At 43.2% G+C, this 24,120-nt stretch overlaps 1 protein-coding gene and 1 pseudogene across 1 annotated transcript in view; both read left to right on the top strand.

Annotated features, from left to right (window-relative positions):
- Positions 1–13,024, top strand: part of MAN2A1 (mannosidase alpha class 2A member 1) — an 88,158-nt gene extending 75,134 nt beyond the window's left edge. The window contains exons 20-22 of the mRNA XM_020779994.3: positions 1,316–1,510; positions 8,737–8,847; positions 9,722–13,024. Of these exons, the coding sequence (XP_020635653.2) occupies positions 1,316–1,510; positions 8,737–8,847; positions 9,722–9,874 (459 nt within the window). The 3' untranslated portion in view covers positions 9,875–13,024. The remainder of the gene's footprint in view (positions 1–1,315; positions 1,511–8,736; positions 8,848–9,721) is intronic.
- LOC140705160 (U1 spliceosomal RNA) lies at positions 634–788 on the top strand (annotated as a pseudogene).
- Positions 13,025–24,120: the final 11,096 nt, after the last annotated feature.

Here is a 24,120-nt window from a genome sequence, read left to right as displayed (position 1 = left end):
CAGTAAAAAAAGAGCCCCAAACAGCTAAAAGCCAGCAGGCAGCCAGCAGCCATTTTGTGCTCTTCTCTGCTCCTTCCCCCTCCCCTTTCCCCACCTAACAGCTGATCGGCGCTGGTCTGAAATGCTTCCCAGGCAAGCAGGTTTCAACTCAAATGGAGCACCTTTTCACCCAAGCACGGTTTAACCCAAAACAAGCAGCTTTTAAAGAAAAACAAGCAAATTTTTAAGGAAAGCATGTACGTTTCTACACAAGCAGGTTTCAACTCAAACGGAGCACCTTTTCACCCAAGCACTATAACCCCAAACAAACAGCTTTTAAACTAAATTTTACATTTTAAAATGACAATACCAGGCAGTCCCAGGTCTCTCTCCCAGCTCTCTAACTGCTTGGACTAGCAAGGAAGCAGACAAGCAGCCTCTTAACTAACTGAAAGTTTGAATTTCCCTGCCTTCCCCGCATATTAGGTATGCTAATATCTGTGCACTGGAGGATTGTGGGAGGAACATTCTAGCCCCTGATGGGGGTTCTGTGGGGCACCCCAAAACACTGAGTAGGTCTCTTGGCCTCTTTTGATCACCATGCCTTTGGGGGATAGGGCATAGAAAGGGGAAGAATTTTCAGGGCCCATTCTAACTCATACCTGGCAGGGTAGATACCATTATTGTAAAAGTGGTTTTCCCAGGGTAAGGCTCATCTATTGCACTTTGGATGTGCTGACCCCTGTGATTTCCCCAAATGTGGGAAAATCAACTACCTAAGTGGGGGACTGTGTTTATGGTTTTCCCTGGTCTTTCTAGAATCACCTTTTTCCCTTTGGTCCTTTGCTGTTTTCACTGCCTGCTACCATAGGCCTGTTGGCCTTGCTGGTTTTCCAGGTGGGCTGTGGTAAGCAGATCCTGGAAAGTTAGCAGTGCAGAATGGTGAGGTCCAAACAGCAAGCAGTCTCTGGTGCCAGTTCAGAGGCCTCCCAGCATGGCAGTGGGAGGCTTCTGGGTTGTGGTGGCCAAACCCTTTTTTTACTGTATTTATTCCATAAGACGTGCATACTTTCTCCCCCTCTATTTGGGGGGAATAAGTGTGTCTTATGGAGCGAAAAATACGATAGGTATAAATCTCATCTTTAATCCTGACTAGAGTAGATCCATGGATTCCATGTGACTTGGATTACTATTGGCTTAAGAAGTCCTGCTCTTCGGTGGCTCTATTCTAGTTGGGACTAACGGTTGGATTTAAACCTTAGTTTTATTGCTAAGTTCATATATCAATATAAATAATTATATCCAAATTGTTCACTATTATCTTTTTTTTTCCTAGCAAGAAGAAAAGTCATCAGTCAGCTATCCCTCTCTCCTTAGTCACATAACATCATCTTTCCTAAATCATCCTCTGATTCCCATGGTTGTTTATGCAGAAGCGGGTGTCCCATCACTTTTGAATATTTTTTCTCCACTACTTTCATCCATGCCCTGTGATATGCATATGGTTAACTTAAGGACAATCCAGTCCAAGGTAAGTTAAAACAAATATTTCTGTAATATTCTGTTTAATAGATACAAACTATTTGTTCTGGAAAATGCAATTGAAATCTTACGGAATTTGCTGAGAGGAAACTGAATGCTATCTCAATATCTTTTGCTCAGAAATTGGAACATCATTGATACCAATTGCCCAGGTCATGTCAAAAAACTTTGGACAACCAGTGCAGCCACCTTATTCATTCATTCATTCATTCATTCATTCATTCATTCATTCATTCATTCATTCATTCATTTAGATTTACAGTATACCCCGCCTATCTGGCCAGATAGTCTACTCTAGGCGGCTATTATAGAAAATAGGAACTTAAGTGTGGCTGCTGTGATAATCAAATCAAAATCCACAGCATTTTTCCTCCCAAAAGTGTACTCTGCAAATACAGTTGTATAATTCTGTGAATTCAGATTTATAGATGCGTTCTGCTTTTTTACAGCACAGATATACCAATTGAAATTTATTTTTTATATAAATACGCTTTCATTATGTGAAACTGCTGAAGTAGAGAATGATAAATGTCTTGCATTTTACAAACTCCAAACCACCATTCTTGTATTAGCAACAATAAAATTGTGGATTTCTCTAGCTAATGATGCATATTATTGGAAAAATAAATAGTAACATATTTAAACCAATCTCAAAATGCAAAGAAAGTTGAGCTTTTGCATTAGTAGATTGTAATACTTTGACTGAAGTTAGAGAGAGAGAATATTGCAGGTATTGGTAACTGAGAAGATGATAACATTTTAAAACAGCACTCATCCCAGATATGTCACGCTTATATTACATCCTTTCTCAGAAAGGGGGGGTGGTATAATACGGTCATCATGGTACTGCTATATTTCTATGCCATATTCCTGTTTAAATAAACTGGGGAAGATATGCATTTTTGGCTTAGGCAGTTGAGAAGGTAATTGTGCTGCAACACTACTGGGTGATGCTGATCAGCTGGACGATGGCAGTCAAACTTTTGACTATGATGTGGAACTGCTTTGGTTGCCTTGTAGATTGTCTTCTCTGGTGAGGAGATGGTGGGGGAGTGCTGCCCTATTAGTCCTCCTGGACCTCTTGCAGTTTTCAGTACCATTGACCATGGTCTGGCTAGACTGGAGGCACTGGATTGCAATGATTCAGATCCTTCCCATCAGTTCATACCTAGAAGGTAGTGCTGGGAGATCACTGTTTTATATCATTCCCTTTGAAGTATTCTGAGACCTATGTTATTTAGCATCAGTATGAAGCAGTTGTGTGAGATCATTGGAAGCTTAGGAGTGAGGCATCATCAGTACATTCATGACACCCAGCTCTGTTGCCCCTTCTCTTCTCATAGCAAAGATATAGCTGACATATTGAATTTTGCCTGGTGATAAAGGAGGGTGAAATAAGCTGAAATTAATCTCTGAGTAGACAGATACGTTACTTGTCAGAAGGACTGGGATTCATCCTGTTCTGGAAAGGATTTTCTTCCCATTAAAAGATGAGGTTGAGAGCCTTGACTCTGTATTGGACTCCAAAGTGGCAATGAGAGTGGGTTTTTTTTTTACAATTTCTGCTTTGCATACAGACTGCAACCTTTTCTGAGTTGACTTGATTCATCAGTTGTCATCTATGCCTTAGTTACATCATGCCTTGGCTACTGAAATTGGCTCTATGTGGGGCCAGTCTCGCAGAGCATCCAGGAGCTTAATTTGATGAAAAATACGGCAGTAAACTTTAATTCAGCATTCCCCAACCTATTTTGGGATTGCAGACCATTTGGGGGATGCAAGCTCTGTGTGAGGGTGTGGTGGCACCCCCGCACCCGCGGGGGTATGTGTCACGCTTTCCAGTGGGTGTGTCAGTCCACAAACACGACACACCCCTTTGCAAGCGTGACGCGCCCACCGTGTGGGGGGGCAGAGATCCATCTCCACGACCCAGTTCCAGCAAGCCTACGGGCCGGCACCGGGCCATGTATTGGGGGTTGGGGACCCCTGCTTTAACTGATACATAATGTTGGGACTGTTGCAGGCTGTAGGACTTCTTCCCAAGGGAAGCCATGCTGGTTCCTTCCTTGCTGCTCTTTTTGTTTAGGCAGGCATTTGGCAAGGGACTGGGGTTGTGTTTTTTGTTCTTTTTTTGAAGGAGAACATGGTACAGTGGTGCCTCACATAACGATGTTAATTGGTTCCAAACAAAACATCGTTATGTGAAAACATCGTTATGTGAAGCACCATTTCCCATAGGAATGCATTGGAAACCGGTTAATCCGTTCCAATAGGAATGGATTATCCGGTTTTTTCCCTCCCCCCGTGGCTTGGATCTGACCCACGGCGGCTAACTCAGCCATGGCTTGACTCCCTAGAGTCCGGCCATGGCTGGGGTAGCCGCCGTGGCTCGGATCCAAGCCGCGGGGGGAGGGTGGTGGGATTGGAATGCCTTTCAGGCATCCCGGGCTTGGATCCCACCCGCCGCCGGTTAGGGTAACCGGCGGCGGGTGGGATCCAAACCCGGGATGCCTGAAAGGCATCCCAATCCCACCACCCTCTCAGCCTGCCCCCACAGCTTGGATCCAAGCCGTGGGGGGTCGCTGGGAGCGGACACCCCCCCCACCCTGCAGCCGCCGCTTGAAGCCTCCCCGCGCTGCTTTCCCCAGCCATTCTCGGACGTCCAGGCGTCCGAGAACGGCTCGGGTAGGCGGCCCGGGCAGGCTTCAAGCGGCGGCTGCAGGGTGGGGGGGTGTCCGGAAGGTTTCCAGGCTTTCACCTGGAAACCTTCCCGATACCCCCCCCTCTGTCCCCGCTGCTGGTAGCCTGCCCGGGCCACCTACCCCAGCCGTTCTCGGACGTCCAGGCGTCCGAGAACAGCTCGGGTAGGCAGGCTTCAAGCGGCGGCTGCAGGGTGGGGGGCTGTCCGGAAGGTTTCCAGGCTTTCACCTGGAAACCTTCCGGATACCCCCCCCTCTGTCCCCGCTGCTGGTAGCCTGCCCGGGCCACCTACCCCAGCCGTTCTCGGACGTCCAGGCGTCCGAGAACAGCTCGGGTAGGCAGCCTGGGCAGGCTTCAAGCGGCGGCTGCAGGGTGGGGGGGTGTCCGGAAGGTTTCCAGGCTTTCACCTGGAAACCTTCCCGATACCCCCCCCCTCTGTCCCCGCTGCTGGTAGCCTGCCCGGGCCACCTACCCCAGCCGTTCTCGGACGTCCAGGCGTCCGAGAACAGCTCGGGTAGGCAGCCTGGGCAGGCTTCAAGCGGCGGCTGCAGGGTGGGGGGTGTCCGGAAGGTTTCCAGGCTTTCACCTGGAAACCTTCCCGATACCCCCCCCCTCTGTCCCCGCTGCTGGTAGCCTGCCCGGGCCGCCTACCCCAGCCGTTCTCGGACGTCCAGGCGTCCGAGAACGGCTCGGGTAGGCGGCCCGGGCTGGCTACCAGCTGGGGCTGGCTGACGCTTCGGAGGAGCCGCGGGGAGAGGCCTCCCCGCAGCCCCTCCGAAGCACCGGCCAGCCGGCCGGCATTCTCGGGGCAGGCGCTTCGGAGCAGCCGCGGGAGAGGTCTCCCCGCGGCCGCTCCAAAGCGCCCGCCCGGAGAATGCCTGCAGGCTGGCCGGCGATTCAGAGCGGCTGCGGGGAGACCTCTCCCGCGGCTGCTACGAAGCGCCGGCCAGCCGGCCGGCATTCTCAGGGCAGGCGCTTCGGAGGAGCCGCGGGAGAGGTCTCCCCGCGGCCGCTCCAAAGCGCCCGCCCGGAGAATGCCTGCAGGCTGGCCGGCGATTCAGAGCGGCTGCGGGGAGACCTCTCCCGCGGCTGCTACGAAGCGCCGGCCAGCCGGCCGGCATTCTCAGGGCAGGCGCTTCGGAGGAGCCGCGGGAGAGGTCTCCCCGCGGCCGCTCCAAAGCGCCCGCCCGGAGAATGCCTGCAGGCTGGCCGGCGATTCAGAGCGGCTGCGGGGAGACCTCTCCCGCGGCTGCTACGAAGCGCCGGCCAGCCGGCCGGCATTCTCGGGGCAGGTGCTTCGGAGCAGCCGCAGGAGAGGTCTCCCCGCGGCCACTCCAAAGCGCCCGCCCGGAGAATGCCTGCAGGCTGGCCGGCGATTCAGAGCGGCCGCGGGGAGACCTCTCCCGCGGCTGCTACGAAGCGCCGGCCAGCCGGCCGGCATTCTCGGGGCAGGCGCTTCGGAGCAGCCGCGGGAGAGGTCTCCCCACGGCCGCTCCAAAGCGCCCGCCCGGAGAATGCCTGCAGGCTGGCCGGCGATTCAGAGCGGCTGCGGGGAGACCTGTCCCGCGGCTGCTACGAAGCGCCGGCCAGCCGGCCGGCATTCTCAGGGCAGGCGCTTCGGAGGAGCCGCGGGAGAGTTCTCCCCGCGGCCGCTCCAAAGCGCCCGCCCGGAGAATGCCTGCAGGCTGGCCGGCGATTCAGAGCGGCTGCGGGGAGACCTCTCCCGCGCTGCTCCAAAGCGCCGGCCAGCCAGCCGGCATTCTCAGGGCAGGCGCTTTGGAGCGGCCGCGGGAGAGTTCTCCCCGCGGCCGCTCCGAAGCGCCCGCCGGGGGCCTATGGGGGAAACATCGGTATGCGAGTTTCCTCCATAGACTGCCTCGCTATACGAGGCAGTAGTTTCCCCCAGAAACCCCCTCGCTAAGCGAATTCATCGTTAAACGAAGCATTCGCTAAGCGAGGCACCACTGTACTTTAAAAAAAAGTTTAAAATGTGCTTTTTAGATGGCTTCAAATAGATTCTATTTAGTTTGTTTTAGCATGCAGTATGTTTAATTGTGTTTTTTTTAAAAAATGTTGTACAGTGTGCCTCAACTTACGAACTTAATCCGTCCCAGAAGATGTTCGTAAGTCGAATCAGCACAGAGAACAAAGCAAAAAGCAAGGGAAGCATGCAAGACACATCAAAAATGGGGGAAAAAACCCCAAAAGCAACCAAACGCCCCAAGCCTAATTGGAAATAGGGAGGGAACCAAAAAACAAACCCCTCAAGGCCCATCACAGCACAGAAACATAACCCCCCAGCCAAAAATCATACTGCAAAAATACCCAGAACAATTTTTTAAAATTATAAAGCAGCACCTTATCTTGGCAGGCAGCCTCCTTGGATCGCACACTCTCTAACTGCTGGGGCGAAAGAGCTACAAAGAAGCAGCCTTGTGGCCACCTATAGTTAGCAATTTGAGTTTCCTGCCCTTTCCCCCTGTCTTTTTGTGTTCATAAGTGGAAGCTCCGGTCGCAAGTCAAAGCAAAATTTTGCAACCAGAGCTGCTCGTAAGTCGAAATGTTCATAGGGGCGTTGATAAGTTGAGGCACCACTGTAATTGATTGTAACTGCATTTGTCTTTTATATATTTTGCCTTGAATCTCTTTCTTGGAAGAAAAATGGGATATTAGCAGAATGATACTGAAATCATACTAATGTGATAATGGAAGAGCTGCACTGGTTGCCAGTTGCTTTCTGAGCCCCGTTCAACTTTTATTGCCCTTAATAGGGAGTTCCTGTCTCCTTATAAACCTGTTAAGATGGTCAAGAAAGGTCCTCTTGAAGGAACGATCGCCTGCAGAGGCTTGCTTGATGGGCAGACTGGAGAGGCTGTCTCTTGTCTTGTTACCAGACTGTGAAATGTACTTATGTCATAGTTACAATCAGTCGTTTTACTTGTGGCTTTGAAGAAGAGTATGAAAACACATTTCTTTAAGCTGAACTTTAAAATCAGTTTCAAGTTTACAGAGTGCTGTTTTTAATGGTTTTATGGTTTAATTGTGTTCTAGGGACATTAGATGTCACTATTTTTAAATGAAAATGTGGGGTAAAATATAACAAATATATAATTTTAGATTAGATGAATAATGGCCAGACTTTAAAATACAGTGGTGCCTCGACTTACAAACTTAATCCGTATTGGAATGGTGTTCGTAAGTCGAAATTTTCGTAAGTTGAAGCACCATTTCCCATAGGAATGCATTGAAAACTGATTAATCCATTCTGGCTGAAGAAAAAATTAACCAAAAAATTAAAAAGAACACAGCACGCCCGGTCGGAAGGCACTCTGTTGCTGAGGTTTAAGAAGAAGAAAAAAACTCCAGAAACAAGCACTAAAGCCACCTCCGTTGCTGAGGTTTAAGAAGAAGGGGGAAAAACCAAAAATAAACAGCAAAGCCACCAACAACACAGCACAGAAACATACCTGGCTCAGCCCAAACCCACCCAGAACAGTTTTAACAGGAGAAAACAGAAGCTTACCTCTCTACAGACACATAGACACACTCACTCCGAAGCAGGAGGCTCTCCCAAACCTCCTCCGACAACACACTATCTAACTGCCGAAAGTGAAAGAGCTACAGTACAAATAAGCAACCTCGTTGCCACCTACACTTAGAAATTTGAATTGCCCACCTTTTCTCCCTGCCTTTTATCTGTTCGTAAGTGGAAGCTCTGTTCACAAGTCGAAGCAAAATGTTGCGACCAGAGCTGTTCGTAAGTGGAAATGTTTGTAAGTAGGGACGTTTGCAAGTCGAGGCACCACTTTATTAATGTTCTGAATAGTAAAAAGTCTGCAGAAGAGGCAAGCTGTTTCTTTGTGTCATGCAGCAGGCAGCGTGTTAGTTAACTTGATGCATTAGTGATATCATACCTGGAATGTGCCTCTACCAGATGATGTTCTTAATCACCAGCTTAATCGTCCTTGAAAGAAATTTGGTGAAAGGAGGCTATCTGTTTATCAATGGCTGTTGCACTTAATGCCTCAGTGGAAGCTCCAAGCTCAGAGCAGTATGCTTCTGGAATCCATTTGCTGAAGAGTAGTGGTACCAGGGCAGGGTTTTTACCTTCCCACACAACAAGCAAGGTGAATGGTTGTCTTTGGGGAATACAACAGTCCAGATAGAACAGGCTCTGTGGTTGCCTTTGCCTGGAAGTCCCTCTCTCATAGAACTTTTCACACGGAGCTGCCTTGGCTGAGGAAAGGGAAAGTGCAGCAGAAGCCAAAGGCTTGAGGCAGTCCCGAGCCTCCCTCTCTCTTTTGGGGGTCCTCCAACAGAGCAGTCCCTGTGATGGGAAGGGCAGCTCAGCTAGAACATACTCTGGGATGATATCTGTCTCCCTGATTCTGTTTCTCTTTCTCTCCTTAGAGTCTTCTCAGAGGATGATGTCCAGTTTAACAAAATTCAAAGTTTATGTCTTTACCCAAAGCTTTTGCTAATTTGTCCCCAACATTTTTTCCCTTTTATTTTCAGGCAGATTCAGGGCCATCAGACGAAGCAGCCCTTATTGTTCACCGGAAGGGGTTTGATTGTAGATTCGTAAGAACAGACCTGGGACTCCTCTGCTCTACCACTCAGGGAAAGGTATTGTACAATAAATTAATATTGCACATACGGTGGATGTGTAAAATAAGTTGAGTGAGATCCACTTGACTACTGCAGGCTTGATTCTGACAAACCTGTATGAGTTTTCAGTCTCTTTCTTCTAAATGACAGCACCATGCTTTGTTGTGAATGACTTAAATGACAAAAAATCTCATACTGCAAAGTTTTTAAGAGATGTTTGCCATGCTGCATGCTGTTTAAGGAACGCAACATCCTTAAGAGAGCAGATACAGGATGGTCTTTGGAAATCCACCAAAATGTCACCCCCAAAAAATGAACATGTGCTTGAGTTCTCCAGACCCTTCAAACCTTGTTCCATCTTCAGGTGCTAGGAAATCAGTCATCCATGTTTCAGGGTCCCATTTGCGAATGCCTAAACACACAAAAAGCAAAGGAATTTGTGATGCTACAGTACTTAGGGAATTTCAAAATCAATTTGGGTAATAATTTTACTGAGACCAACCAAGTTATCATAAAATAATAAACAAGCTTTCATGGTTGACTTGCATGTTTTTCTCAGATGTTAATGGAAACCTCTGTCTCATTGTGGTGTAATTCCTACCTGTCTTGGGAAGCCAAATGTTGCATTGTAATGATTACACTAAAGCCTGGCTTTTTTGTCAGTTAGCATTTAAGTGTACTTACATACATGGAAACATACCTGTTTTAGCCCACATCATTTAGAGATTGCTAGGCCATATTTTCAGATCAGTGGCTTTCAAATTTCTATATTTAGGAACTTCTTTTTAACTTGTTTGCTGACAGGATCCTCCATAGCTACTATTAGATTGAAATTAAAGTTTGTGTCAGGTTATATAATAGGAGTAATTGTCTTTTCTTTTGAAATTTTCAGCTGAAGATGCACAAACTCTTTAACAAATTCCATGTGGAAAGTCTTACACCAACATCCTTAACTTTGATGCATTCACCACCTGATGCCAGAAACATGAGTGAGATCAGTATGAGCCCTATGGAGATAAACACATACAGAATTCAGCTGAGATGAAACGTGACTTTTGAACTTGAATAGTAAGGAGGGATTTGCAACTTTCGTCTTCTCAAAGATTGGTGTGCAATAAGAAGCACATTCTTTTTCAATCCTGTGACAATAATTCATTTTAGAATTTATTTGATCTCCAGCACCGTAAAAAGCCATGATGCAAACAACTTTTGTATTCTCTGATAAAATGCCAACATCAGTATAAATACAACAATTGGAGGAGAAACAGTTATTACTCATCAACAAAGTGAATCTCAGGTTAAATATTACTTTATGGCTTCTAAATTTATGATTTTCTGTTTAAAAGAAAGGCAACATTGATTACAAATGATTTTTTTTCCTCTGTAGGCAGCTTTTAAATAATTATGTATTGTTGAAATCCCAGATACAACTTGGTATTGAGCCTGACTATGCTCTGGCAAAGCTATTGGCCAAATACTTATTAAGACTTGTATAAATGACAATTTCAATGTGTTCCACATGGAGTCTGCATTTATTCCACTCTAGAAATAGAGTGAAATTCAAGAGCCTTTGAGAAGAGTGAAAGATTTTAACCACCTTATGCTACCATGTTGGACAACATAAATTCTGGAATTTCAGATTCATCTTCCTTTAGAAATATAAAAAACAAATAACTTTCCGTTTTGTTACTTGACAGATTGGGATGTGTGCAATTGTTCCCATATATAAAATACGGAAAGTCAAGTCTATAATTTCATGAGGACAAGATTTTTTAATGAAACATTTGGATACTAATGCTCTCTGAAATGTTTTTTTTCTATTTCAATATTACCATATCAAAATAAATGTGCCTTATTTTTTTGATATGTCTTGTTACTCCTTTGGTGTCCATGCAGGGTTTGTGGAGGGTGGGCGGGTGAAAGTAATACATTAAAAACATGTGTTTTTTATTTGACAGTGATGGTCACACTGTGATCTCCCACAGCAAATTTGGGCTGATGGTATTTTCAATGTTTTGACTATTTGAATGTAGTGAAATGATATCATAAAGAAAATGGGAGAACAAAGAATTGTGTAGAATTGATCTGCTATAAGTGCAGCATACCCAGAAAACTGAAGACATGCAAAAGGTGAATTGCCAATTATATTGCAGCAAACAGTACATGGAAAATCAGGTGCCTAAATGTTTTAGAATACCCCTGGTGTTCATGGTTCCATTGCCAATGTTTGTTACTGAGAAGAAATAACTTCTTTGTGACTATTAATTTTTGTATCAAGTATTTTTCACAGAGTTATTGGAGCTGTGTGGATTTAAAACAAGAATAGGAAACTTTTAAGCATCAGAAATGTTGAACTATAGCTCTTAAAACCCTCTACCATTGTCCAAGCTGGAAGACTGATAGGAATTGAAGGAGGAAATGTTTGGATAGTAGAAGGTCCTCTAGGCCCGATTTAAAAGTTCCTGGTGTAAAAAGTTGTACAAAAACTTTCAAAGCAATTTAGGCTGCAATCTTCTAAATTCTTACATTGGAGTAAGTCCTTTTGGCTCTTTCTTCTGCACAGATACAAGATTGCACTGTAAATTGCACTTCAATATGATTCCGGTTCCTTTAACCCTAACACTTTTTCTACGTTTAGTGGTACAAACATAAATGAGTTCCTTGAAAACTGATAGACGTATTAGTAACTGGAAAAATGGCTTATGCTCATGCATTTGTCTAGTCTTTTTATCTGATTTGAGCCATGTTATTGTTAAGTGTGTTTAGCTAAAATTCCAGGCTTAAAGATTACATTTAAAATAATCTTTATAATTTTCAAATTATGGAGGTTTTCTATTTTATATTTCACCTACATCAAATTATATTAATGGTACTTCATTGTTGAAAACTGGATAAATATATTTGGGGGAGGGAGGAAGTACAGTAAGCTGTAAAGGAATAATTTTCTGCAAGAAACATTCAAGTTTAAATACTCTTAGAAAAAATTCTTAAATCTTAGCAGGAAGTCCCATAACTATTTTATGGAAAGAAAACATGATGGTAAATTTTTGGGAAACCTCTGAAAAATAGGTGATGTGTTGCTTGAAGAATGGGTGTGTTTCCTGTGATGAACCCAGAAGAAAAATTGACAACAGAGTCAAAAATCATGGTCTCTAGAATTATGTGATATATTTGTATACAGTACTCGTACACTGCCCATTTTAGGCCTTAAAACTCTCACCAGCCTGGCTTTCAAGAAGTCTAGTGGAGGGCAAAAATGGCTCTTGGACTATCTGAAGTTACTGTTCCCTATGATAGAACATGGTTCCTGTAACCCAGGCTTACACCAGGCTTACTCAGATGTTCACTCGGTGTTAACCAGGACCAGCTTTGAAACCATGTCTAAATGTTTCTTAAGCAGAAGATGTTTGCTTCAATTCAAAATTACTTTATATGGAAAAAGCCTTTTGTGGTAACATTAATTAATTGAATAAATTCCTTTGTTTTCGGAATCACTGTCCATCTCACATTGATTTTTTTCCCTGTAAGCAATTAGCTTTTGTTTTTTTGTGAATGTTTTTCTGCAATTACACTTTCACATAGTCTTGATTAGTGCCATTTTCGAAGCCTAGAGCAGTTGGAAGGATGTCCTCTTTCTTTGGAAGGTTTTTGACCTGCTAATGGAAGAGGAAGGAAGCAAATTTGTTAATCCTTGCTCTCCCTTCTGCTCCCTGTATCTCTAAATATCTGCTCCAGAGGTTTGATACCCTACAGAGCAGTGTCAGAGGTGGCCCTTAGTGCTGACATAGAAAGGAATCTTCCTCTCCTTTTCTACTCTTGGAAGCCGTCTGAAAAGAACTGTGTGCAGAGGATGCTGTCACTAAGAGTACGAAACTCTGGATTCATTCCTTTTAAGTTTTAAAGATAATTCAGCAGGACTTCTAAAAGAAGCATGTGCTCTATGATATACACTTGAAAACATTCTCTTTGTTCTTCCTTGTAAAGCTGAATCTGAATTTCTTGTTTGGGAGCTCAACCATGTTAAGGACTGTGAACATGTTCAAATGTTCTTTCATAATTGCATTACTGTCTCTTGACACCAGCTGATTTTCCTTCAGAGGTTTTCATATCTTTTTTTTTCTGGGAAGATTTTATATCTATGAGAGTGATGATGTAATATAAATTTTCTAATAAAAATTCTATGATGATAAACCTGTATTATGTTGACTTCAGTGTCATTTTGAATATAAAATTGTAATGTCTCAACACTAGGAGGGCAATCAGACAGGCATATAGCTCATTATTTGTTTCGTTTTGCTGCAGTTTGGCTCACCCTATTTCCACCTGTGCTTTCAATAAGAGTGGTCTGTCCTCCTTTTTCAAGCTGCCCTGCTACTTTCTGCCACAGTGTTTAATTGGTACAAGTGGGAGCACTCCTGGCTGTCCCATTCTGTAGCTCATGGGGCTGGTTAATTTGCACCCAAAGAGGCCTGTTGGTGGTGTTAAAAACACCTCTGTTTTCTGTTTTTTTTTTTTTTAACGTATTTCCCTAACTGATGCAGTATGGTTCAAATATATTGGAGGTGCCTTCCAGCACAATATGTATAATAGGCATACCATGCTAGTTTGATGTATTGCTGTAACGCTATGTCACTTAATTTATGTTAAAAAAAATGGGGGACATCACCAAGGCCCACAGAACGATGGCTGTGAAAAAAAGCCAGGGAAGGGCTGGGGACATCAATAAAATAAATGGGGACAGATTGGAGTGATCTGAAGAGCTATCTAGATTCTTCAGAGAAATAGTCTTCCATGTGACTAGAAGGGCCGTTCAAGTGTGAGATAAAATAGATCACGCCAAAGATAAGAACCTTCTAAGCATGAACCTGATCACTCCAACTTCCCTCATCTAGTTGTGCTCTAAGTTGGCTCTTTAAAAGAGAATGCTTTACCAATGAGTGGTGACCCATCCATTAATTAGATGTTAGGCTTATTAATATATTATTAGACTTGGAGGAGGGAAACGGTGGATTAAATAGGTTTCCAATAGAGTCTGATGTTTTTTTACTTTGGCAAAGAACTAGCTGTATCTGAGTCTTGGATTGCTTCTATGCCGTTCATTTCCATGATGGGTAATATCTTTGTTCTTCTTAAAGTTTCTTCCTTCATTCGAAGTTCTCTGGAGTAGATACTGAAATTTGAATAAATTGTATTTTAAACTTCAAGTGTAATAAGCTTCTAGGCATTGGGAAAACTAAGCCAGAGTTAGGGATGTGCGGGTCTTGTTGGTTTCACTCTTGTACCTTCTCAGTATGTCCCAGCATTCTTGTCTCATGTAACTCCTATATTGGGTTTCACTAGGTTTTTTTGTAATCTCCTGTGTTGAAATTAATTGGCTGGATAGCTCAGTGGGTTAGGTATCTGGCTGTGGAGCCAGAGGTTGAGAGTTCAGTTCTCCACTGTGCATGCCAGAAGAGCCAGCCTCTGTGTCCTTGGGTAAACTGCACAATCCCAAAAGGGCCCCAGAAGAAGGGAATGGTAAGCCACTTCTGAGTACTCCTGAAAAACCCTGAAAAGGGTCACCCTAAATTAGAATTGATTTGACAGCACACAATATTTTGTGTGCGTAATGCTTTTTCCTAACGTCTTTATATGCATTATCCTCATTTACTTACAGATTCAGGACTTATTGTAAATCCATTGAGTCAATGGATCTGCCATAGTATACCTATAGCATACTGCCCTTTATGCTATATCTCTGTCTGGTGCTCTCCAGCTGTTTTAGGCTGCAACTAACACTAATTCTGATTAGAGATAAATAGTCATTTCCTGCCCCCAGCCCTCTTGTGGACACCTCCACTCACTAGAAAGCATGTGTTGCTCCTTCCCTCCACATGGCATGATCTTCCAATCCAAGCAGGAGTCCGGCTTTCCTTCTCCGCCTCCTCCCATCAGCTGCCCACTCAAATGAAGAAGTGGGGCAGGGATTCCTGCAGCACTGCCTTTGAGTGGCTAACTGCTGGAGGAGGCAGAGAAGGGTACCCGGGCTCCTGTCTGGACTGGAAGATCACACAATAGGAAGGGAAGGAGTAATGCACACCAGCTAGTGAGTAGAGATGCCAGTGAGGGGATGGCAGGAGGAATGTGCAGCAGATGACTTGTGATGAAGGGGCACATCTCTAATTCTGATAATTGAATATTCTAGCTGGATCTGTTTGGAACTGTAGCCCTAAACTGAAAAAGCTGAGTACACTCTACTATTTCCACAAGGATATAAGCTAACATCAGAGCTCTAACAGCAGTTTGGTCTCCTGACTGACTTGCAAAATGTCCATGATGCTATCAAACAATCTGGAAAACTTTTTTTCTCTGTGCAACAGAGCCCTCCCTAATGTGTAATTTATTTATTTATTCAATTTATATCCCACCCATCTAGACCTAAGTCTACTAAAAACACAAGGAAGGTACTGAAATAATGGGAGCCATTTGCTTCTGAACCTGGTTACGGACTTGCAACACAAAACATAGGCTTGCTGTGTTGAACTATTCAGAAGGAAGAAAAGAGCCATACTGAAAACTTACATGAGCAGGCAGTTGGATGTAGAAAATGTTATAGAATAAATATGTTCAGAAAACCTGTTGAATGTTGGCAGGTACAGTGACATAACAGAAGAGAGTGAAGGGATGGGATGGTGTAGGAAGTTAAGCCCTCAGCATTGTGTATAGTTGTGCTTTACCTTATACAGCTCTAAGTCCTGTTAGCCAGGAAGCTACAAATAACCCTGATTATAAGGTTGAAGAGAAACTCCTGATGTGGCTGAATCAAGAGATGAGAAATGTTACATTTTGGTACTACAACGCCCATTAACTCTGCTGGCTGGGGTGTTCTGAGAGTTGTAAGCCGAAAACAAAAAGATAACACTTCCTATTTCTCATCTAAATCTGAAACCACTTGCTTCATATCATAAACACTAACCTCTTCTGATCTCTGTGGGCCCTAATGTATCTTGATGATCTTAAAATATTTAGCAGCCACTGCAGTAACTGCACAGGGAATCAAAGGATATGCATTCTGGCCTAAATCCAATAGTGAGTTCCAACTAGAATAGGTTCTTTGAATCAATTGCTGAGTAGAAAGTAAATACTTACATAAATCCCATTGATTCAATGAGTCTACCCTAGTAGGGTCTGGCAATTAGAGTTAGATCTTTGTATTTTCCTGGAGTGTAAAGGGTCATAGGTGCACCAGATATTCTTGTAGTTTAAAATATATAATGAAAACACTAGTCTGAAAGTGTAACATGCTTAGTAGGGAATCTGCTTTTGAGATCTCAGAGGACCACTTCCGAGTCAGTATATAAGATTACAATGGCAATTGTATGGAGGGGGAAGAATCTAGTTGGGATATTCTGCTAGTCCAATATCCTCCCTGTTGTTTCCAGAACACAAATGCCCAGAGCCATTTTGCTGAAGTAGCATTTTATAGGAAGGAAAGGTTAGCAGGGCACACATTTGTACTCTCCCAATATATGGAATTTCTCCCACCCACCAGTGACAAAGCCATTCCTATCTGATTGCAGTTGCCATGACAATGGCTCCGGTCTCTCCTGCTGAGCATTTCTCCTCCTGGCTCTGCCTTAGCGTATGATGCTTAGCTTGTGCCTCCTGCTCCAAAATTTTCCTTACAAAAGGAGGAGATAAGATAAAGCTAATGGAAGATTAAGAGCAAACATGATAAGAAAACATGTTGGATAGTAAATTTGTCTGCAGATGAAAAGAAAGCCATGTACTCTGAATGCAAAGTGGCTTGAAGTGGATTGCATGAATGACCAAACGGCAGCAGGATGCCATTTTCTAATGGGTAGCCTGCTCTTGGTGTTAATGGGACTTCTATTTGTGTTGTTATTGTTCTTGGAACAGCCAGTGTTCTGGCCCATTAGCCTCTCTTAACACCAGTGTTTACATGAGAAATATATAATTAATTGGGACAGTCTTCTAGAAACGCAAGAGCCTTGTTTAGGGATTGTAGCAAATCAACTAACCACTTCTTCCATCTTGGAAAACTGACATGGGTGACACGCTGCCTGTGGGCATCAGGGCCTTCCATTTTATGACCATCTTCACTCCATTGCCCGGGTGCTACTGCCACCAAAACTGCACTCCTGCAAATCAGTAATGCTACAATTTCCTCTTGCTTCCCTCTGTCAATTCAGTACAATCCAGTGTGCCATAAATTACTGCCTTCATGCTGGTTGCAAAGAGGAAACATCCGTTCAGTCTTCTGGAAACAAAAGCTGGAGTGAGCAACATGCCTCCCTCCCCCCCTTGCATCCCCATACCTCCCCACAAAAGTTAACATTTTTAAAGGCTCATTGCCACATGGCACACTCTATGGGGCAGTGTTGCCATGCATTGGGCCATACCACCCTGAGGCCCCCACACATCCAAATTCATCATCATCATCATCATCATCATCGACATTGTTGTTGTTGTTGTTGTTGTTGTTGTTGTTGTTGTTGTTATTTTTATTTTTATTTTTATTTTTAGTATTATTATTTTGGCCACTACAGCATTCAAAAGAGATTTTCCAATAATACAATTTTTGCAAGAAAAGTGCTTGGTGGTCTTATATGCACAGATGTGGCCTTCCAAGGTCCAGGGTTGGGCATTTATGCCCCCCTCCTGACCACAGGAGTCCCCCTGGTGGTGTAGAGGAACAATGGGCAGCTTTTATAGTTGCCCCTGAAGTTGGCAATGTTCTCAGTGAATTTCAAAACTCATAGCATTTGTTTATAATTCAAAATCTTGTTTTGTAATTTTTTTAATGTTCCAATAAAGGTATTGTCCAAGCCCAAACTTTGATCCTATGATGGGCAGGTGGGAAAGCTATATGACTGCATACTCACATTTATTAAGATACCCCCTCACATAGAAATTAGTTTGCCAAAGTGAACATTTCCAGCTCAGCCACACTGAGGAGCCCATTTTCTATAAGAAAGGAATTTTTGTACACAGGAGTGTACTGTTGTTATGTATCCTCAACTGCACTTTGAAGCACTACAGCACTGCCAACAATATCAGTGAAGGATTAAATCTGAAGTGCTGGTGAAATAAAGCTGTCTTTTTCCACCTCTGAGAGGGAGAACACTGAGGTAAGGTATCTCCTCCACCCTCAAGCAGCCTTTCCTTTGACTTCAACATCTACTCTAGAGTGTTGAAGGAGCACATTTAAAAAGGAGGTGGAAGGAGAGGACAGGAAGAGTAGGTGAATGCAAACATGCTTGCATGATGTTTGATGGAACCCAGTAAGAACAGAATTTTGAATTGACAAATAATTACAGCTCCCTTGGCATTGTAGTTTGAACTAGTACTTTTTAATTCTGCTTTAAGAAAAGAACTTCACCATAATGACTTCTAAAATGCCACCTCTTTGATAAATGTGAACCATAAGTGCTGTGGCTTCCACAAAATGAGCTGTAACTTTCTCCATCAGCAAGAGTGCACAAGTTTCAGATTAGTTATGCATTAAACAATCAATTTAGGGTGACTAATTGGAAAAAAGAAGACCTTGAAGTAGAAGTCAATTATTTAAAAAGAGACTGATTAAACTAGCTTTTCTACCAAATCTGTAATTCGTTTTATCAAGAGTAAGTAGGTAGGTAGCTTTTCCACGGCCCATATAAAATAAAAATTTTTAAAAAAAGTTTTTTTTCCCTTCTAGGACTGTATGGAACAAGGTATTAGATTTTTGTCTAAAGATTGGAACAGCAGCAAAATCACATTTTATGTCAACTTGTGAACATTTACAAAAGCCTTAGGCTACCAATAAACAACCTGAGGGTGAATTCTGAAACAGAACAAGAGAAGCACCGAAGGTATCAAAAGAATGTAGAATACAGCACAAGTGTTATCTGCAACAGTAAGTGGCAATATAGAGTGCTCCTGTTTAGACTGGTTGCTATCCATCCATCCATCCATAGATAACATGACTTTTTTTCAGGATAATCCATTCCATTTCCCCCACTCCAGGAAGCAGCATTTCACAGTAAACTAGCATCCTCAGTCTTCGTTGGGTTTTCTAGGGGAAAATGCTGCTTTCATAATGTTCAATTTTTCAAAAACCATCTGGTTTACATATGTGGGATATTATACTTTTGTATCCCTGCCAGGAAATGATCCAATATTGCTGCACAATATCATGCCTGAGTTGCCAGCAGGGCAAAGGATGCCAAGTTTTACATAGCAAAGGGCAGCCTGCATATAGACGGCACCAAGGGCAGCAGTCAAGATGATCTACAGGATACCCTCTTGTACTCCCTTCCATTCACAAAGTAGTGGGAAACCTAGAACCTGACTCCTTTTTCCATCAGTTAACCACTTATCATCCAGACAGAAAACAACTGTCAACAAGTTCTCTGGGTATCTATTGCTTGGAACCACAAACTAATGATAATGCCTGGAAGAAATATATTGTCTGTGTGAACTTGACACAAGTTTGTGCTGCTGGAAGGCTTGTCAATCCCCAAGGAATTTACAATGGTGCCTCGCTTAACGGGCGCCCCATTTAACGATGAATCCGCATAGCGATGAATTTTTTGCGATCGCTTTTGCGATCGCATTGTGGTGGTTTGGATAGGAAAAATCGCTTTGCCATGATCGGTACCCTGTTTCACATACCGATCATCACACAGCGATGATTTTCCAACAGCTGATCGGTGGTTCCAAAATGGCCACTGGGCAAAAAAAATGGCCACCCTCTGTGTTTTTGCACGGATTCCTCGCTTACCGGGCAGCGAAAATGGCCGCCGTATGGAGGATTTTCACTTAAAGGTGAGTTTTAAGCCCATAGGAACGCATTGAAGGGGTTTCAATGCATTCCTATGGGCTTTTTAAAACAGCATACCGACGAAATCGCTTTGCAGCGATTTTTGCTGCACGGATTATCGTCGCTATGCGGGGCACCACTGTACATTAAAGTGTTTCTGTTCTATGTATCTCAGTACACGGTGCTTCTAGACATCTGTATTGGGAAAGAAGTCTCAGCCATGTTCCTTCAGGGCCATTTTTCTTTTATGCTCATGGTGCAGTGGTTAAACTGCAGTATTGCAGTCAAGACTGTGCTCATACCTGAGTTCCTTCTCAACAGGCTCAGGTAGACAGCTTGAGATTGAGTCAGCCTTCTGTCCTTCCAAGGTTGGTAAATTGAGTACTCAGATCCTGGGATGGTGGGTGGCGGCAATGTGTAGCCTGCATAATTAATTTGTAAACTGCCCAGAGAATGCTTTAAACACTGTGGGATAGTATATATGCAGCACACTTTGCTTTGGAGCACAATATGTTTAGATTTAGAGAGATGACTGATGGAAAGGTATGGATGCTTGTTGCATAGTACTTCATTTTAAATCAATCTCAGGGGTGTGTACTTTGGGTCCTTTAAAAATGATTCTTATTGTAGATGTATTTGAATCTTTGGGAAGGAAGGGAAATGCCTTGAGTTAAGGAGTCTGATTTGTTGTGTTTTTTGGATGGGACATTTATGTTGAGTTCAACACCCCACCTTCCTTCTGTATTTGTGCAGTTGCTGCTCAATATCAAGATGAATAGAGCAGTAAATATTGTCAATTGGTCTCTCCGCCTTCTCCTTAATACCAGAATGTATGAACCATCACTTGTGTTTGAACTATTCAAAGCATCCAGATTCAAAAACAGCAGCCAAGATCAAGATTCTTGGTACAGATTAAAAAAGGAGAAAGACCTCCATTCACTGAATTCGCAAAGTATGAGATCTGAAATCAAAGCCACCTCTCTCCATACACATCTTCAGTTCATTCAAGGGCTACATCACTCATAAGTGTGACTGATCATCTGGATGTCAGGATCCGGCCCATATCGCCCTGGTGTGGTGGACTGGGTCCTGGTGCCCTTGCCCCTGGTGAGAGGCTGCCTGAGATATCTTGGACTGTGACATTGGATATATAAGATCCCATCTCTTTTCCCTCACCAGAAAGCTGAGCTTTTATCCTGGCACTTGATTATCACATTTTCCAAACCATAGACATCTAGAGAAATTGTTGAAAAACATGCTTGACAAATGCTTTGTGTTTGGGTGAGAAGGGATTAATTTAATAAAAAAAGGAGTCAGGTTCTGAGATTTTCCCTTGCACAATATTGTTCAGCAATATCTGGCAATTTCTTGGTGTTTTAAATTGTGAACACAGAAGCACAATATTCCACATCCATAGCTGGTAGTTTTTTGAATAACTGACTTTCTTGGCTTTTTTTTAAAATGGGAGTTTAAGTATACATGTTCTACATACAAATTCCAACAGAAATTTCGCTCATGTAGAATTACCCAGTGCTAGTAGATCCCAAAGGATGAGCAAATAATCTGTTCTCTGGTTGCTGGGTGGTGGGTTGGGCAGCAGAGCTAAGAAGAGCTGGGATGTCGTTGCAATTCCTCTGTGGCAAAATATTTTGTGGGTTTATTTTTGGACTTAATGAAATGGTGAAGCACAGTTGCGAGTGAGTGCAACAAAGGAACACACACACCTTCTAACCTCTCAGTTAAACTAATGTTGCCATGCCTGGTCTGCAGAATGCAGACTAGAAAGTTATCTTCCAGTTTCCAAACCCTTTTCTTGGGGTAGGCAATCTGACAAAGAGAAGCTATATTGCACCAAACACTCTCCAATATGTTGCCTACATGTTTTCCAAAAGATGTCCCCTCACCTTTTGAAATTTAAAAAACTGAGGGAGAGAGTGGTTGGAGTTAGTAAAGAGTGTCACTAGAAATCAAGGTCAAAATCATCTGTACTCGTATACTATGTAAATGATGAACAGTGAAGAAAGATGGAAGGGCAGGAAATCAACTCATTTGAAGTGTGATGTTGGAGGAGAGCCTTGCAGATAGAGTACCACAGACCAGAAAAGCAGATGAGTGGGTGCTCAATCAAGTCAAGCCTGAACTCTCACCAGAGCAAAAATGAGAAAACTGGAGCTAAACTACCATGTACGTATTATGAGAATCCATAACTGATCAGAAAAGACAATATTGCTGGGGAAAGTGAAAAGGCAGTATGGTACAAAGTGACGAAGACCTGACAAGAGATGCATTGACTCAATAAAGGAACCCACCGCTGATAATTTGCAAGACCTTACTGGAAAAGACAATATTACTAGGAAGGGAGGAGGCAGTAGGAAGAGAGAACAACCTAACATGAGACTCAGTAAGGAAAACCAGTGTTGTCAGTTTGATTCCTTAAATCAGGGGTCCCCAACCTTGGGCCTCCAGATGTTCTTGGACTTCAACTCCCAGAAATCTGGGCCAGCAGAGGTGGTGGTGAAGGCTTCTGGGAGTTGTAGTCCAAGAACATCTGGAGGCCCAAGGTTGGGGACCACTAAATGACAGAGTAACTTGTGTAAATTGTGTATATTTTAAATTGTTTCTATTTGTATATTGTGAGCCGCCCAGAGTAGACCATGTCTAGATGGGTGGCATATAAATGCAACAAACAAACAAACAAACAAACAAACAAACAAACAAACAGGTCAAAGGGGAAAATCTCTCTCTCTTTCTGAGATCCTGCACAGCATCTGCCAAGCAGTTTATAAAAGATACTGTAGTAATATGGTATGAGAACAGTGGTTCTCAAACATTGCCATGTCACATGTTTCAGACTTCAGCTTCACGAAAGCTGACCATTTGTCCTTGGGGAATAAGCCCTAAGTATCTCAAGGACCAAAGGCTGGGATTGCCTCATCTTAGAGTTTTCAAGGTAAGAAACTCAGCTGTGTTGTCTGGGAAAGATCCTCCACCAGTGTTACAGTCTGCTGCTGTTCCTGCCCAGTAGCTTCCCTCCATGAGTTTTTCCACCCCTATCACCACTGCAACCATCATTCTCTTCTGTGGACATGTCTCTTATTCCTGAAGAGGGTAGATGGATCTTCTGGTGTCTCAGCTTTGACCATTCTGCATGGAGTGACTTTGCCAGGGGTCCATACTCATAATGGGGTCTAGCTTTCTGACGGCATTGCTCTCAGCATCTCTAACACATTCAGATCCCCTCACTGCATTAAGGTGTGCATCAAAGAATTACTCAATCATCTGCTGAGGAAGAGCAAAAAGGACAAATATGGCTGTGACTGAGGAAAATGATCACATGGTAAAACAAAACATGCTTGTAATCATAGGTGGCTGGAACCAAAGCAAGAACCAAATGTTGGAGGATTTGGCCTAGGAATCAGACATGAAGCAAGAGAATGACACACAAAGTTCAGTGAAGCCAACAATCAATCAATCAATCAATCAATCAATCAATCAATCAATCAATCAATCAATCAATCAATCAATCAATCAATCAATCAATCAATCTATCTATCTATCTATCTATCTATCTATCTATCTATCTATTTATTTATTTATTTATTTATTTATTTATTTATTGTATTTATACCCCGCCTATCTAGTCATTTCGACCACTCTAGGCGGCTTATTGCAAATATGCACTTCAGGCAACTGAACAACAAACTACAATGGTGCCTCACTTGACGAGGATAATCCGTTTCAGTGAAATCGCTGTAGAGCAAAATCCTCGTCAAGCGAAATACAAAAGCCCATTGAAATGCATTGAAAACCGGTTCAATGCATTCCAATAGGCGAAATACCTCAGCATCCAGCGAAGATCCTCCATAGGGTGGGCATTTTCTGATGCCTGCGCAGCATGTTTCCTGAACACAGCTGGGAGCCATTTTGAACAACCAGAGGTCATTTTGAAAACCCGACGATCAGCTGTTTTGATCGTTGTAAAGTGAAGAATCAGTTCCCGAAGCAGGGAACCGATCGTCATAAAGCGGATTTTGCTCATTAAAACATCGTTTTGTGATCACAAAAACATCGTCGTGAAGCGGATTCATCATCAAGCAGGGTAATCGTTAAGCGGGGGACCACTGTATACACATGGAGATCACCAGATGGCAAATATAGGAATCAAACAGGCTGCGTAATTATGCGTAGGAGACAGAGAAATAAGACCAGGAGCAGATTGGACTGTACAAATTTTTAATATAAAAAATAAGAATCAAGTTGAAAAATAACATTAGAGGAAACATGGTGCAAATTATAACTGAAATAATATTTCTTATCTATTTAAACTCTATTTAAAGAACTTGCATTACTAAACTCAATTGACTGTGAACCAGAGGAACTGTGATACCAAAGATACTATCAGGGGAAGAATGCAAAAAGACTACTCCTGTAGTCAAAAGAAAGAAAAATCCTATATGGATGATGGAAGAAATACTTGAAATTTTTAA

The sequence above is a fragment of the Pogona vitticeps genome, chromosome 2 (assembly GCF_051106095.1).
Source record: "Pogona vitticeps strain Pit_001003342236 chromosome 2, PviZW2.1, whole genome shotgun sequence".
In the NCBI taxonomy this organism is placed as follows: domain Eukaryota; kingdom Metazoa; phylum Chordata; class Lepidosauria; order Squamata; family Agamidae; genus Pogona; species Pogona vitticeps.
Note: the sequence above shows the minus strand (reverse complement) of the source record. Positions and strands in the feature narration are given on the sequence as shown.